Source organism: Cygnus atratus, chromosome 25, assembly GCF_013377495.2.
Source record: "Cygnus atratus isolate AKBS03 ecotype Queensland, Australia chromosome 25, CAtr_DNAZoo_HiC_assembly, whole genome shotgun sequence".
Lineage (NCBI taxonomy): Eukaryota > Metazoa > Chordata > Aves > Anseriformes > Anatidae > Cygnus > Cygnus atratus.
Genome location: NC_066386.1, coordinates 3,843,250 through 3,859,263, shown reverse-complemented (window position 1 = coordinate 3,859,263; position 16,014 = coordinate 3,843,250). Strand labels below are relative to the sequence as shown.

The following is a 16,014-nucleotide window of genomic DNA, read 5'->3' as shown; positions in this document are numbered from 1 at the left end:
CCCCCAGCTTCTCTGTCCCCCAGGCCCATTCTGACCCCCAAAAGCTGCCACCCCCAGCCTCCTTGACCCCCATAAGCTGCCCCCTCAGGCCCTCCATGACCCCATAAGCAGCCCCCCAGGCCCCCCCTGACCCTCAGGCCCCCCCGACCCCCCATAAGCTGACCCCCCCCACCTCCCTGTCCCCCATAAGCTGCCCCCCCACGCCCCCCAACCCCCATAAGCAGCCCCCCGGCCCCCCTGACCTTCAGCCCCCCCTGCCCCCCATAACCTGCCCCCCCCCACCCCCCGACCCCCAGCCCCCCCCACCTGTTGCCCCCCCATTACCAGCCCCCTCCCCCTCCCTCCCCCCTCCCCTCAAGCCCCTCCCCCCCGGCCGCCAGACCCCGCCCCCTCCGACCTCCCCCCTCCCCCTCCCGCGCTGACCTGCCCTTCCCCCTCCCCCCCCACCTTCCCCCCCCCGCCCCCTCCCCTCCCCTCCCTCCCCTCCCCCGCCCTCTCGCCGCGCGTGCAAATCTCGCGAGACGCGGCGCGCTTTCACCACTGTGTGTGCACCAATCGAGCCGGGCCGGGCCGGGCCGGGCCGAGCGCCGCGGGAGGGAGGGAGGGAGGGAGGGGGAGGAGGGAGCCCCGGCCCCGCACCTGCCCGCCCCCGCCCAGCCCAGCCCAGGGGTCCCCGCAACCCACCCGCACCCCCCCCCCCCCCCCTTTCAGCGACCCCCCCCTCAGCACCTGCCCGGCCGCCCGAGCCCTCCCCCGGGCCTTTGTCCTGCCGCCGGGCCTTGCCCCCCCCCCCCACCCCCCCCCCCCGCCCGGCCTAGGCTGCACGGCGGCCGGCCCAGGCTCCTACGCGAGGCCGGGGATCCGCGGCCTGCTCCGGCTCCTCCATCCCCGCCCTCGGGGCTCGCCCCTCTGGTTCTCCCCCCTCCTCTCTGCCGCCACCCCTCCGCCCTTCTCGGTGCCCGGGAGGCCGCGGAGCCGCCCCTGGCCTCCCCCCTCCCGCCCGTGCCTCCGCCGCCGCCGCCGCAGCAGCAGCAGCAGCAGCAGGTTCCCTCCCTCCTTCCTCCTCCTCCTCCTCCTCCTCCTCCTCCTCCTCCTCCTGCCCCCGGCGGCGGGAGCCGAGCGGTGCCCGGGGAGCGCTCGGCCCGGGCAGGAGGGGAGAGGAGCGGCGGGGCGGCGGCAGGAGCAGCGGCAGCGCCAGGTGAGAGAAGCCCCGAGGGGGAAAAAGCGGGGGGACAGCGGGGGAACCCCCCCCAACCCCCCCATCTCCCTTCCTCCGCCTCCCTCCCGGCCGGCAGGGCCCGAAGCAGCCCCGGGGGGCCTGGGGGAGGTCCTGGGGGGGGGGGGGTCCCGGCGGGGCTGCGAGGGGCTCCGGGGGTGTTGGAGCGCCCCCCGGGGCCGGCTGCGGCCGGGCCGAGCCGGGGTCACGGCGGAAGGGCCCGCGGCCTGCGTGCCCCGAGGCGGCGGGAGCGAGGCCTGGGCCGCGGCTGCTGGCCCCACCGCGAGGCCTGGAGGAGAGCAGAGCCGGGGGGGGGGGGGAGAAGAGGTTAAAAAAAAATAAAAAAAAAAATAAAAAAAACCGCGGGGCTCCGGCCCCAGCGGACAGAAAAATCCCCCCCAGGGGGAGGTGAAGGGGAGGCGGGCACGGCCTCCGAGGCCCCGGCCTGGGAGTTGGGGCAGCGCTGCCCCGGGTGCCGGGAGGAGGCAGGCCGAGGCGGTGCAGGCTGCTCACTCACCCATTTATTTCCTAGCGCCTCTCTTTTTTGCCAGCTTGGGGTTAGAGAGGGCTTGAAAATCGTGCCCCCCCCCGCCCTTTTTTTTTTTTTTTTTTTTTTAAAGCCGTCGGGGAAGGGCAGCCCCGCTGCTGGGAGGGAGGGAGGGAGGGAGGGAGGGCAGGGGGCGGCTGCCAGCAGTGCCCCAGCCCGGGGCATTCCCAAGGCCCCAGCAGAAGATGGGCTCCGGCCAGAGGGAGGAAAAAGGCTCGGGAACTTGTGGCGGCCCCTTCCCGGCCCAGCATCCCCGCCCCGGGCTGCCATTCCCTCCCGGATGGTGCCCCCGAAATGGGGGACGGGGCTCGGAGCACTTCGACATCTCAGCCTGCACGGCTCGTCTGTCATTTTGCTCTGCACAGATTTCCTGTTTTGAAATCTAGGCTGATAGCTCTTTTTTAGGGGGGATTGGAACAAATAGTAGAAATAAGGCTCCCTAATGACCGCATTTAGTATTCCATTAGTTTTTGAGGCTTGTTGCTGACTGGGGAGAGCTTTTGGAAGTGCCCCCAGGCTGATTCCCTTAGCCCCCCGTAACTTAGGTCTGCAGCGTTCGGAGGAAACAGCAGGGACAAAATGGACAGTTAATAAAAGGAACAATTGTATACTGCCTGTTCTAGAGGGCACTTGCTGCCCTTCAAGAACTTTCCTCATCGCATATGCTCTTTATACAGCAAATCTTTATCTTCTATCTCTTTTCTCTACCTTCGTCCGGGAAATGAAACTGGAACAGACATTTCTGGAAATGATGAACTTGATTGGTACAGTTGGGAAGATGTGATTCACAGTTAAAAATGAGCATTGAAATTTGTCCCATTTTTTCACAGTTCAGTATTTGAATTGTATATTTTGTCATTTTAACCTGTTTGTACGACTGTGCTTTTTTTTTTCTCCTCACCTGAACCCTTCAAATAATGGCATCTGCTGTGTCGGATCGCCAAGAGGTACCCCAGGTACATCCAGTATAAAGATGCAGCCCTAGAGGCATCCGATACCTTGTAAAGTAAAAGGTGTAAATGTGCATTATTTTCTTCTTACGATCCTTTTCTGTGCTTGGAAGAACCACGGCTGCTGTCAGTATTATTGTCAGTGAAATCTGGAGTTTGGGGAGACCTTGTATTTTAGGGATTGGCCAAAAATAAATTCTGGGGTGAGGAGCGTTGCTTTTTTTTTTCTCCTAGTCATGCAGCATGGATGAAAAGCTCTGAAGCCTTTAGTCATAACGCTGTAGTCCCATGTTTTCCTTTTAATAAAGCATCCAGTGGGAGAATGTGACATAATTGGTTTCTTGGATTAAGAGATCTTGAAATGGCTGGTGCTACAGATAGAAGATGAAACTCTCCAGCAGGGTTGTGGTTTAAATACAGTAATATGGTGACAAAGTCACGTTATTATGGCATGGTAATTTCGTATTTCTCTTGCAAGAAAACACTCTCTACATGGTTCTGCTGCAAAACAGACGCTTTTGAGTCTCATCAGTGGCACAGAATGTTAAATCTCTCCTTTCCTTGCATTGCATAATCTGGCTGTTGTTCTCCCGCAGCAGCAGAAATGATGGAAGAATTGCATAGCCTGGACCCACGAAGGCAGGAACTACTGGAGGCCAGGTTCACTGGAGTTGGTGTTGCCAAGGTGAGTGTAAGTACCTTCTGTAAAAGGCATGACTGCTTGTCCATCCTGCACTGCACTTTTTTTTCGTTCTACATTGATAATTTTGCTTTGCTAGCAGAATGTTTTACATTGATAGTTGTGTTTTGAGTGCTAATTTGTCTGAAGTATGTTTAAGAGGAATGAAAATGGGATCTCTATGAGCAGACACTGCTATACAGAAGATTTGGGGTCCTAATTAAGTTCTTAGGAGTTGCTCCATCTTGAGGTAGCTTGCACACCCCCAAAAACCAGACAACTTTGTCTTTGGGAATGGGAATCTCATCTGTCTCTTCCTTTCTCCAAGTTTTCATTTGAGAATTGAATTTGGCCACTTGTTAGATGTAGTTTCAAGCGTATTGTGTTTGATACAACATGTAACCGGGCTTAATATTTTCAGGAATTTGTTCATCCAGTTCTTTGTGGGTACAATGTGCTAAAATTGTGTACTCGATTGCATGGGACACACAAAAAAGTACTTGAAGGTAAACCCTCCTATATCAGTGATCCACAACCTGCTAGTAAAATCCCATCTTTGTCCTCATGTACAACTTCATAACAGTTCAGTATCTGGCTTTCCTGAGTAAGGCACCTAATAACAACATTCTGTGGTTGCTTGATGTGCTAGCATTAAGTTGTTAGCTCTCCTGATGTCGTTGGTAGCGTTAATTGATTGTCTCTCTGAGCAATGAAATGGTGGCAGAACTCATTTTAAACTAGGTCAGTGATAAGGAGTTTATTTTTGATGAAGATACCAAGTTTTGGACAACATCAAGGTAGAAGGTAAAACGATAGTTTTGCAGTGTTTGTTTTTTTTTTTTTTGAAGCATCTTAGAATTATTTTGGGAAGAAACTTTGTAGATGTTGTATTTCTTAGAAAAAGTGAAAGTAGATCAGAACTTGAAAAACAGTTTAGTTTGAGTTTACACCTTATTTCTGTACTTCCGTCTGGATTCAAACAAGGCTAAGCCCTGGAAGGGAGCATGAATAAGTAAAATATTCAGCATTCAAGTAGCGTAGTAAGGATGATTAACACTAGAAGTTCGGGGTAACTATTGCAGTTACTGAAGTAGGAGTGTGGGTTTTTTGATGTTTTTCCCACCTTTAAGACTTTTTTTTAACCTTAGGTTTTCTACAAGTATGAGTTTATGCTCCATAATGTAGTTATGATCTTGAAAGACGTTTTATACAGCATTACAACTTTTTATGTACTTTCTCATCTGTTCTTGCTTCTTTCCCCTCGCATACGTAACTTTAACATCTTTAGCAGTACCAATAAAAATAAAGCCAAATGACTTTCTAGAATAGCTAAGACTTAGAATCACAGACACTATCGTTGCTTTAAACAGTGCCAACATACTCAGTGCTCTTGAAAAATGTTAGGAATTGCTCCTTTTAAAGGAAAAGGATACGGGATAGCAAGTCTTAATTGTTTTCTATATGTTTGAGCTAGAAACAGTGTGTACCCTTCCTCTGTATAGGTGCATATTGAAAAGCCTTTTTTTTTGACTAAAGCATACCAAATAATAAGGCCTCATTTCTTGAAGATTGCACTTGGAGCAAAGCTCCTCTTTAACTGAGTTTTGTTTTTACCTGTTGTTCTGCAGTATAGTGTATTACTTTGTATTAGCCAGTAAACTGTTAAAATGCGTTACACTTCAAGCAATATATATTTATTTACTTGCATACTTGCTAATTTGCAATAGATCAGCCAACCATTGATATGAATTAGCATGACTCTACTATGTTGCAGCAAGTCTTGGTTGCAATATTAATCTCAGCTACTACATTCCCTCCCAGGTTGGTGCTTCAAATTCCCTCCCTACCCCCCCAAGTCTCCGTCCGTCATGCTCCGCACTGGCATTGGTAGGTCATTGTCTTAAAGGGAATGTATTGGGAAAGCTGTGATACGATTTGTATGATTCAACTAAGGTTTTTAGCCTTTTCCAATTAAATGTTTAAGGAAAGCTATGTCGAGTAAGTTAGTGCCATCTAGTGGGACTGGGACTGGCACATCCTCCTGGGATAGAAGGTATTCTGTTGCTGTTTATTGCATAAAAGGAAGAAATGTCATCTTAGATGCTCTCCTATTGGGTGAATGGGGCAGGCAGTTACAGCCCCGAGCTTCCTGCCTTCCACTGGCTTGTTGTATCACTTGGTGTGTTTGGCTAGGTTTCTTTAATGTTTAAAAATACAGGGTATATTTTGAGCCTGCGTAAAACTAACGTGCTAGTTTACGTCCTTGATATAAATGCAGCTTTAAAGCCCGTTTTCCCACCGTGTTTGCAAGGATATCTGTACTCGGATCTAAGAACGAACAAAAGTAAGCTGATTGAGGATAAATTTTCGGTCTAGAAACTGGAATAAAAAGCTTCTAGTCATCAGAGTCACAGGATTCTAGAAGAGCTTTCCAGTAACAGTAGTAGAGGGCAGAAATCCTAAACTGTTTTGGAAGCAGCTGTGTGCTGTCACCTCCTGTGGTAGCTGAAGGCACAACCCAATGACCGAGGTCATTTGCAGTCCCAAATGCCTCAAAATTCTGTTGCAAGACTGTGATGAATTCTCTTACTTAATAGTTGGAGAATATATTTCTCTTGAAGCTTGGAGTTTATACGTGGAATTTATGAGCAAGGAATGTTTCTAGGCAACTGTTATACTCATGTGGTTCATCCAGGTCACTAGATAGCTTCAAAAAGCCAGCAGTGCTTTAGATGTCTATTCTTGCCATATGGTAAAGTGCCATTCTTTCCCAAATTCACAAAGCCGGTCCTTGAATTAACACATGACTGTCTGACATCTACAAGTATTCTGCTTATCTAACTCCTGTTTGTGTTTGTTTATTTAGGGGAAATCTAAGCGTGTTCAGTTGAGGCGTTATTCTGACTAGTCATCTCAGGCATCTTTCCTGGGTCAGTAGGTACAGAAGACAAAAAGTAGTTTGTTTCTGGAGATAACATTGTTTAGTTTTGTCTGTTCTCATCTTCTGCCTCCCTTCCCCCTGCCTGGGTGCCGGCTTTAAGATACCACGCAGGTTAGCTCTGAAGGATTTGTCATTTCCAGAGACTTTTACTGGATAAGAATTGGAATAGGTAATTGTGCTGGATGGATTTGTTTGCACACAGCTTGCTTCAGGCCTAACCAGGGTGGATCATAGCTGCAGCATGCATTTCTTCTACAAACTTGGTCTTTAAAAGATCTTCAAACTAAGCTGCGTGCACCACTTTATTATAGCTAATCTAAAAAGGCTGAAGTATTTCTAGAGAGAGTAACTGTCTGTCTTGCTGTAGGAATGTTGTAGGTCTGGAGGACTGTGCTGGAATTGAAGTGTTGGTGGTAGCTACAGCTCTCTGCCCTCCCTCTGTGTGGTGTCACAAAGAGGGAAATGAAAATAACCTGAATAATGTCGCTTACGTCGCAGGACATCTGCCTCCAAAAAGAGGATAAATGGATCATAAAAAAGAGCATTTTTACTTGTATTATTTTGTTGTTGCCTTTTTTTGTTTGTTTTTCCCTTTTTCTGTCGCTCTAGGATGGAAAGTCTTGATTAGTTCAGTAACTACCGGTTGTTTGGTCTACTTAGCAGTGTTTTTAGCAGCAAAAGTTACTAGGTTGAGAATTAACGTATGAGCGTAATTGTATCTTCCCTGGAGGGAAGCAGTGCTGCACAGGAGTCCTTGACAGGTGTCACGTGCCACCAGAAGAACTAATTAATAAGAGTTTTGAAGCTTAGAAATGAATTTATCAGCTACCACAGAAAGTGCCAGGACTTTATGCCAGATACTTGAAAATTGCTTGGATGCTTCTTTGTGCATCACAACTTATTTCAAGCCATTGTCTGGCTGCTGGAGTTCAGGAATAGTTGTCAGATCTCAGTTCTGCTTCTGCCCCTGAGATGAGGTTCAGGGTGAGTTGCGTGACCCTTCTGTCCAGTTTGCCATCAGTAAAATAAAAATATTGTTTTTTCATTGAGGGAACTCTGGAGGTATAATGGGAGCCAAGCAAATCCTGTTGCAAATATGCTTACCCATCAGCTGTGGTGGAAGTTACCTGTGAACGTCTGATAGCAGATAACTTCCCATGGCAAAAAGACAAATCTGGAACACAGAAGTGATGTGGGGATCTCATTATTGGCCATAATGTTGCTTAACATGGGGCTTTTCTAGAAGCCCAGTTAAGAAGCAGTCTTTAATTCTCCCATGTGGAGTCAGCGGTAACTTTGAGTGGAATTAAGGACTGACTTTTTCCCTTTGAAATCTCTTGATTTGCTACAGAGTTCAGAATAATTTGGGCTGCATTGGCCTGAGGTAGTGAAGCACATCTCCGCCACTGAGTTAGCAAGAGAGTTTTGCAACGCACGTAAACCCACATGTGAGGCTCCAGCTAGGCAGCTTGGATTCCTAGAGCTCTCTTCCAGTCTGAGGAGTTGCAGAGCAGAAAATGGAGACTGGACAACAGAAGAGTTGTGGACGAGCCTGAAGGATCATTTCTGGCAGCTTGGAGAGGCTGAGGAAATGCACGAGTCATGCAAGGCAGTATTTAGGCTTGAACAGGAGGTAGGTAAGGGAGGCCTGAGTCAGACTAACTTTGTTCCAGAAGATGTGATGGGAGCTATTATCAGGTTAAGTTGTTTCTATTGAAACTGCAGCCATTGTGCCTTGTTTGTGGCCCTCCCTGGGCTCTCGCAAAGGGAGAAATGACTAACTAGCTTGTGTAAATGGACAGGTTTTTAATTCTTGCCTTTGAGTAGGAGTCTTGAAAGGGCCTGCGAACTCTTCATCCACTTCTCAACATGGAGGTGTTGTCGTGCAGAGGTAGGCCACGGACTCAAAGCAGCAGTTGAAAGGTGAATCACAAGGGAAAAGAGCACGCCAGCTTATCTCGGAAAGAAATTCCTCGCAGAGGAGGATGTGTGTGCTGTTCTTGTGCTTGTCATTTGGGTAAACACTATAGGAGCCATTAGCTTATTTCAGATGACCCACGTATTTCAAATTTTTGCAGAGCCCCATCACGGTTTCTCTTGACAGGGAATAGTGGATGAGGGGGCTGGAAGCAATACTGGAGAAATGCGGTATTATCCCGAAGTAGTCGGTGCTAGAAAAGCCAGATACCAGTGAAAATGACTTCAGGAACAAAATTCATAAGCCCTTCCCTTGTGAACTATGGCATGCTCATTCCCTACTACTACTTCCCCAGCTGTATTCTGATGTTAGTATTTCTTGCTCCTGCTTACTTGTTTTTCCCCCAAAATTCACATTCATTCCTTTAATTCCTTTTGTGTCACGACCACTTAAAATGGTATGCTAAATTAAGTACTGAACATTTATCCAGTGTCAGTTGCTGAGTTAAATATAAATAGTCAGGAATGATAAAACATAAATTTGAAGATTTTTTTTAGTCCGTGCACACACTTACTCCCTCACTGTCAGCTGAGGGGCAGATGCTGAGATGTATAGCTTCTCATATCCATTGTCTAAACCTGTTGCTACCAGCAGTGGCTAACACGAGGTTGTGTGTGAAACCAGATATGTAGCTGGATGAGCGTGAAGACTGTTGTGTTCTTCCTCCTGCGTAACTGAGAGGAGAGGTGCAGCTGAGGACTAGGCCGTGCTCCTCGAACATCCTTGATATTGCATCCTTATTGCTTCAAGTGCAGCATGTTCTAACAAACAATCTGTGTTTCCATAGCCAAAACACCTCAAAACAAGACTTTTTTGCTAACAGTTTGACTCGAGCAAGATGCTTTAGCTTCTTGCCTGTAAGATAGGCCTCATACTTTACAGTAAAAGAAGTGGAAGGCTGTCTTGAAGATAACGAAGGGAAAGAAAACTCGCTCAGTGGAAATAAGTCAAAAAGTGTCTATAGAGGGTTTTGCATTTGTTCACAGTGTCAATAAACATGGCAGTGAACTTGCTAGATATTTATAAACAACTGACAAGCTTTTCTTTCCTGACTCTGAAACTGAGTACTCGATTCCTTTCCACCCTTTCTATTCCTGTGTTAGCTTCAATTTTATGATTTTGTCACTGTAGTTTCTAGAGGAAGTTTTTAAAGTAAAGGGAAATTAGTATTTTTGCTCTTCAAGAACTTGTAATCTGAATTGAATTGCTCTTTTGCTAATATAAAAAAAAAAAGGATTTGATTCCAACTCCTCTGGAACTGCAAATCCCACGTGGAATATTACAGATAGTTGTGTATTGGAAGGAAGAAAAACGTTTTTAGGTCCTTTTCCGGCTGCTTGCGTTTCAGAACTTTATATTCTGGTGCAAATAGACGGGATTTTTTGTATAGGTGAGGTTAAACCTGTATTTCTGAAAAATCTTAGGACTGCTTCTAACTATAGATGGCTTGATCAGCTTATTACTCCAGGTTGCCCTGGAGTGCAGGTCAGCGCCATGGCCACATGCTTTCAACCACAATGTCTGTGCGAAGCTCAAATGTGGCGTTTTGGGACAGCTGTTCCTGTCACTTGCTCTCCACGTGCAAAATGGAGGCACCAAATCTTAACCAAACGTGGAAACAACTTTCATCTTGGTTATGTCAGAGCCCCAGCCTGTCCATCTGAGACCAGCAGATGCTAACTTGTTGGGATGCTTCCACACCTAATCGAGCTTTCACACTCGCACAGGAGGCTGGTGGCTTGGCCGTGCTGCTGAGGTTTCAGCGCACGAGAGGAAGCGAAGGATTTTAGAGGACGTCGCTTGTGCTGTTTGTAAACAAGCTCTGTACGTAGGTGAAAAGATCAGCTTTCTATCGCCGCTTGCCATCAGACAATACATTTATTATCAAGGAGGGCTTCATGTGGATGTAGTTAAGGTTAGTGTTGGCAGTTCTGTTAAGTTCTGTTGGCCAAGAAATAAATCTGTGACAAACGGGGGCAGTACCCTCGTGAGCCATCACAGTGGAGAGGTTCCAGGGCAGACGGAGGTGGGAGCTTGCTTCTCCGTATAAAAGGCAACTTAATTTTAATCTTTTGCCTCACCGAGGGCGCAAGGTAAAATGAGCTATTTGTGTGATGAGTTGAAGGGGAAAATAGGATGGCTTAAAGCATATCTGCAATGTCTTTTTCAGTAATTTGCGTTTGGAAGGGAATCCTGAATGTGTAGCTTCCTGAGCTGTTCAAGTGTAGGCTTTTTTTTTTTTTATTCCCTTGAAGCAACTCTGTCCTTTAAGGAGTAACAAATTTGCTAGTTAACATTCACAGAGTAACACGGGAGGTAAACAGAACTTGTGCTTGGTGCGGATGCCTGATTGGGAATGGGGTTAGTAATAGCTAGGTTGTGTCACAAGCTTAATTTGATGGTGGTGTTTGTCTTATAAATGGGGAAGGGAGAACTGCCACCCTCAAAAACAATCTGTTGTGGGATTCTTCTGTGGTATTAAAGCTTCTTCTCTACCCCTCCCGTAAGTCTTCTTTTCAAGTATATAATGAGAAGTGGCTTTGCCTTGAGGAAAGGTTGATTGGTGGGAAGTGGTTACTGCAAAAATAAGAATGCCAAAATAGAATGAATCTTTGGGAGAAGATGCTCACAAGTTATTAATGGAGAGTTGGCTTTATCATGTCATTCTTCCTGTTAATGCATTTCATCAGTAATTGTGAATCTTGTTTTTATATCTTTGTCAAATTTGTCTAGATTTCTTAAGTTAGGTCCGTGGGAGGATGCTTTTGTGTCAGAGCACTAGGCTAAAACAGTGACTTTGCATGATTCACTTTTCTTTCTTTTTAAAAACAACTTAAAGAGATTTTTAGAAAATAATTTTCAAAAGCGCCTGTGTACCTTAAATGTAGGTGTGTATCCAGCAGAGCCTGCGAAGATGCTGGACTCTTGTAGGTAACTGGATACTCTTTAGGTAAATCTGTTCCAGCCTCTTGGATTTGTGCTTTAGCGTGGCAGAAGCAGCTGCTTTATGGGCAGGTCAGCCTTGGGTCCATAAAAGAGCCTAGTGAGAGAGATTATTTTATGTGTGACAGTTCTACTGCTGTTAACACAACTTCCACGTGTTCATTTCTTTAGTGTGGGGGGAAAAAAGCATTAAATACACATTTTCAAGAAAAATCAGTGGTACTGCCAGCATCTGATAACAGCAAGGGGTGCCTTGCCAGATGGAAGATACCTTTAAACTCATAGCCCAAGGTCGAGCAGATGCTTGCCTGAAGAGCTGAGCTTTGAACTAATGCTCCTCAACAAATCCAAAGTTTTGTTTCTCGAGCCAGTTGCCTTAGACCTTTGTGAATAGTGCTTTGGCTGTTTTGTGATTGTGGTTAAATAGGACAATTAGGGTTTAAATCGACCCAGAAATACCACTCCAAAGGCCAGATCAGTACGCTGAGAAAAGACTGTCTACTGGCAGTCCAGTTTCCATCTTGCTCCAAATGGCTTCTGGAGGTTTTTAGTGCTCTAGCATGTGTCTAGGCATTTGACCCGTGTTGCTGCTGTATCCACATGGCTTAGAGCGGCGTAGTTAGCCCAGAGGTGCAGTGTGTGGTAGGGTGTGTCTGCCGTGTACGGGGATCATTTCTAACGGTCTCTGCTTGTTTTTCACTAGGGTCCATTAAATAGTGAGTCTTCCAACCAGAGCTTGTGCAGCGTGGGTTCTCTCAGTGATAAGGAACTGGAGGTAAGCAGGCACAAATACTAACGGTAATGGGGTTTTCGAAACGGAATTTTGTGAGAGCGAATGACAGTGGTGTTTGTTTGGGGTGTGAAAGGGACTAGCAGAAATACCTAGTCTCATTCTAACCCTACAGCCTTCGGACCATGCTATGAAACAATCCTTTTTGAAGCTTCCCACTGCAGCAGGCAGATTTTACCCAACCCCAAAAACACAGTAATCATAAAATTCAGCTTATGAAATTGTTTTCAGCTGCATTGTGATTTGTTTGTGGCTTTTGGCTAAAGTGTAGGCCAAATAAAAAGCCAGAGAGCGTTAATGGAAAAGTTTGCCTTGCCTATCAAATATGAGTTTGCAGAAGTCTACAAAGCTGAGCGTTTTTATGAATCACTCTGTGGAAGTATGGGGAGGTGAAAATTGGTGCTTTGTCCCTGTTTAATCTTACTGCTTTAGTGTTAACTATTTCAAAACACTTGCTAAAGCAGCTGTAAAATGAATTGCAAAGTTCATCTTTTTGCTTGAAAACTCCATGTTAATAAAATAATGTCTCAAATTAGAGTGCATTTTCTTAAGACTTTAAAGAACTTCCCACCCAATTATCAGGTAAGTTTTGGATCATATTTCCCTCCATTATATGGCAGTACTGATAACTATCTGGTGAAGCTAAGTCTGTCAAGAATGAAATACCCATACAAGTGAGTACAGCTAATAGTGAAAGATTGAGTATGAAGTCTTATTTTACTTGATTTTTGATAGGCTTGCGTGGAATGATTTAAATTGACCAAACTGATGTAATCAAATCTGCCATTCCTGGCTTTTCAGTCTATAAAAGATAACGTTGTGTGTAATTTTGGTTATATAAATGTACTTAAGTGGAAGAACAACCGAAACTGAATCTCATTAATATGCTTAGAATTCCACGGGGGCTGTGCTGGGGCCTGTGGTGTTACCGTTGCTCCAACACTGCTCGTGAATTACTCTTCGCCCAGCAGTGAGGAGGCAATTTCATTGACTTATACGCGTTCGGGAGCTGGTGCGACAAGTGTCTAGATCATTACAGAGTTTTCAGTCTCTCCATTCTGAAAAGTGCTTTGCAGACATGATGGCCACCCCTCTCTTAACATCTCCTACATCGTCATCTTACCAAAATAACGTCAGTGACCGCCCAGTTGGTGACGTGGGACCGTGGATGTCCAGCATCCACTGGGGACACAGCCAGATTTAGGTTCTGGCTGCGTCAGCTTTATTCTTTCTGCTGTTAAAGAAGGTAGATTGATTTCTGTGCTTACTGTGTGCAAGTCTTTTGGCAGAGATCTTAAACAGGGTACTTTGGACTTTGGTTTCCAAAGAGCATGAAGCTTAGGTTTGCCACAAACTTTCTGGCCATGGCTTTCCCTCCCCCAGTGTTGTTTTGCACGCTGCGGTTTTCTTTCTGCCCCTGGGCTACGGTTTAGTGGTGACTGAAGTGATTGCAGAGCTTATAGCTTGGAAATTATTTGGGACCCTTAGGGATAAGAGATGGTTTTAAAATGACATTGACGATGGGCATGACAAGATATCTTTCTCTCCAGCAGCCTTGGTAAGCTGCTTCCAGTGCTCTGCATCCTATTGTTCTCAGCAGATTGGGCCACATCAGTGACCCTGGTGGCAGGAAAGCACCATGCCAGCGTCCCCCCACTCCAGTGTGTCTCTGTTTTCAGCCTTGTACGGCTAGGCATGATGCTTCCAGAGGCTACAACCGGTGCTCTGTATTGTGTCTGCCCATAAATATATTGCTGTCCAGTTGTAAGCTGCACCTTTAGATCTTTGGCTGCTCCCAGAAGGTGCAGATGCAACTGACCCTCAGCTTCAATGAGAGCAGATGCAAAGCAAACTGAAGTTCAGATGAAATATATCTGCGGTGGCTTTCTCCTGGCTGCCTGCTTGGGGAGCTCTCCCTTTGTGCAAGGTTGCAGATGTGCACCATGGGCAGGATGGTTCCCGTAGCCAACAGCAAACAGCTTCGGGAACGAGCAGAGCTGCAGGCAAGATGAATTGTCCTGGTAGACTGAGAGTGGCCGCTGCACTGTAAATCTGGATGTCTGTACTCCAACCTCTTGTCGTTGGGGCCTGTTCTCAGCCACCTTTCACCTTTTGTGCCAGCGCTGCAGTCACCCTGAAATGGTTTATGCATTGTTTTTTTTCCAAGTGTTTGGGCTTGTTCTGTTAACTGTGTGAGGTAACTGGGCAGTAGAGGCTGGCTTACTGCAGCTGAAATAGGAAAAAAATAAAAACAAACTAATTCCTAACCACATTCTCTCCGTTCTGCAGTGCATATATCCAAAGGTAGCAGCTATTTGAGAGCTATTGTTTCTTTAAATACCAGCAGTAGAAGCGAATGCACCAGAGAACTAAAATGGCCACTGGGGATATGGAGCAGATTATTGTGTTTTGGCATTTTCTTTAAATTTTGGAATAACTGCAGAAATGTTAATTTTGAAGTATTGTTTAACAGACTCCTGAGAAAAAACAGAATGACCAGCGGAATAGGAAAAGGAAAGCAGAACCGTATGAGACCAGTCAAGGTAATCCATTCTCCTGACCCTGCTGCAGGATTTCCGAACGGTTGGTAATTTGTGCACGTTTTGCACAGTCAGTGTCCTAGGAAACTAATGGCTCTTCTCAAGGGTGTGTCAGGCAGCTTGTTATAAACTACTCCATGATGGTGTAGTTCTCTTCTGGGAGCCCTGTTGTCCTCATTGGCAGGAAAACACTCGTCTTCAGCTTATTTGCACAAACTATCCCATTTTTATGGGACAGACTGCCCAAAGGCTTAATATGGCTTCTCTGAAGTGTTGTTCTGGTCCTGTGTCACTACGTATACAGCAGCCAGACTTCAAAATACAGGCTGTACTCTCTCTCTTTCTTATTTGAGACGTATGCCTGCCTTGTTAAAGTAGGTTCTCACCATAACAAATAGAGAACAAACTGTACTCAAGTATAAAGCAAGCAGTGCCGTCTCGAAGTACTAAGAAAAACCCAGAGCATTTCAGTCCAAGTTCAGATTTTCTAGCAAATGGGTATAGGGGCAGATTTCTAGTTCTTTTATGCTTCAAAAGAAAGCAATAAGGATTGTGTTGACAGAATGGCTTTGATAATATTATAATAAGAGAAAAGGGCTGCGTTTTAATGAGCTGCTATTAAGCCACCACTAGCTATCTCTTTAACTCTTATAGGAATGCTGGTGAGAGATTTAATGTGCAGTAATTTACCCGAAGGTGAAGGAGTAAAAGTACCCCTTGTTCTGCCCTCACCTTAAAGGAAAGTTTTGGAGAACCCGTGCAACATTCAGTGAGGTTTAGTGTTTTCTAAGTCCTTCAGCGAGTACAAATGCTGTTTGATTAGATTTGACATGTTCAAAATTGATTGTTAATTGGATCGCCAACTGTAAACCCTCCCAAAACAGCACAAGAGCGGTAACCCTGGGGCAGTCTTTTGTTTTGCAGAAGCTTTTGTTACGATAGGTGGCCCACCTTTATGTGGGGAGAGGAGTGTCAAAGTGTAGAAGTCGCTTTTCAGAAAACTACTTCATAACTTCCGTACTTAAAATATCAACTCTTCATTCTTTGTTTTCCTTCTCAGGAAAAGGCACTCCTAGAGGACATAAAATTAGCGATTATTTTGAGGTAAGCATCTTTATGTCGTTTGAGAAGTCAGAATTCACATTATGCAAAATCTGAAGATGGAAGTCTGTAGCGAGACTTCTGTTACTGATCCCTCACATTAAATAGCAGCTGGGAGTCATTGATCGATGAGGTTAACCTGCAAATCTGCTTAGCTAGGGGATGTGAGACTTTTGGAAGCTGGTTTTTAAGTTGCTTTCTCTTTGAACAGTTGATAAAGGATTTTTTTAAAGAACAACCATAGTAGTTCTATGGATTGGAGGTTGACTTCCACTGAAACCTGTATCTCAGATGAGGATACTTGAGCTCTTAGTGTGCAAACCTACATT

General features: G+C 46.0%; 1 protein-coding gene across 7 annotated transcripts in view; it reads left to right on the top strand.

Moving 5' to 3' along the window:
• The first annotated feature begins 1,098 nt into the window (after window positions 1-1,098).
• Window positions 1,099-16,014, top strand: part of TLK2 (tousled like kinase 2) — a 44,598-nt gene continuing 29,682 nt past the window's right edge. For 2 of the 7 annotated variants that reach the window (XM_035568011.2, XM_035568007.2), the window contains exons 1-6: window positions 1,099-1,198; window positions 3,310-3,398; window positions 5,214-5,279; window positions 11,958-12,029; window positions 14,518-14,587; window positions 15,645-15,688. In XM_035568011.2, coding sequence (XP_035423904.1) covers window positions 3,318-3,398; window positions 5,214-5,279; window positions 11,958-12,029; window positions 14,518-14,587; window positions 15,645-15,688 — 333 coding nt within the window. In that variant the 5' untranslated portion in view covers window positions 1,099-1,198; window positions 3,310-3,317. Of the gene's footprint in view, window positions 1,199-3,309; window positions 3,405-5,213; window positions 5,280-11,957; window positions 12,030-14,517; window positions 14,588-15,644; window positions 15,689-16,014 lie in introns of all 7 variants that reach the window. The other 5 variants (XM_035568012.2, XM_035568009.2, XM_050715468.1 and 2 more) reach the window with 4 other exon arrangements.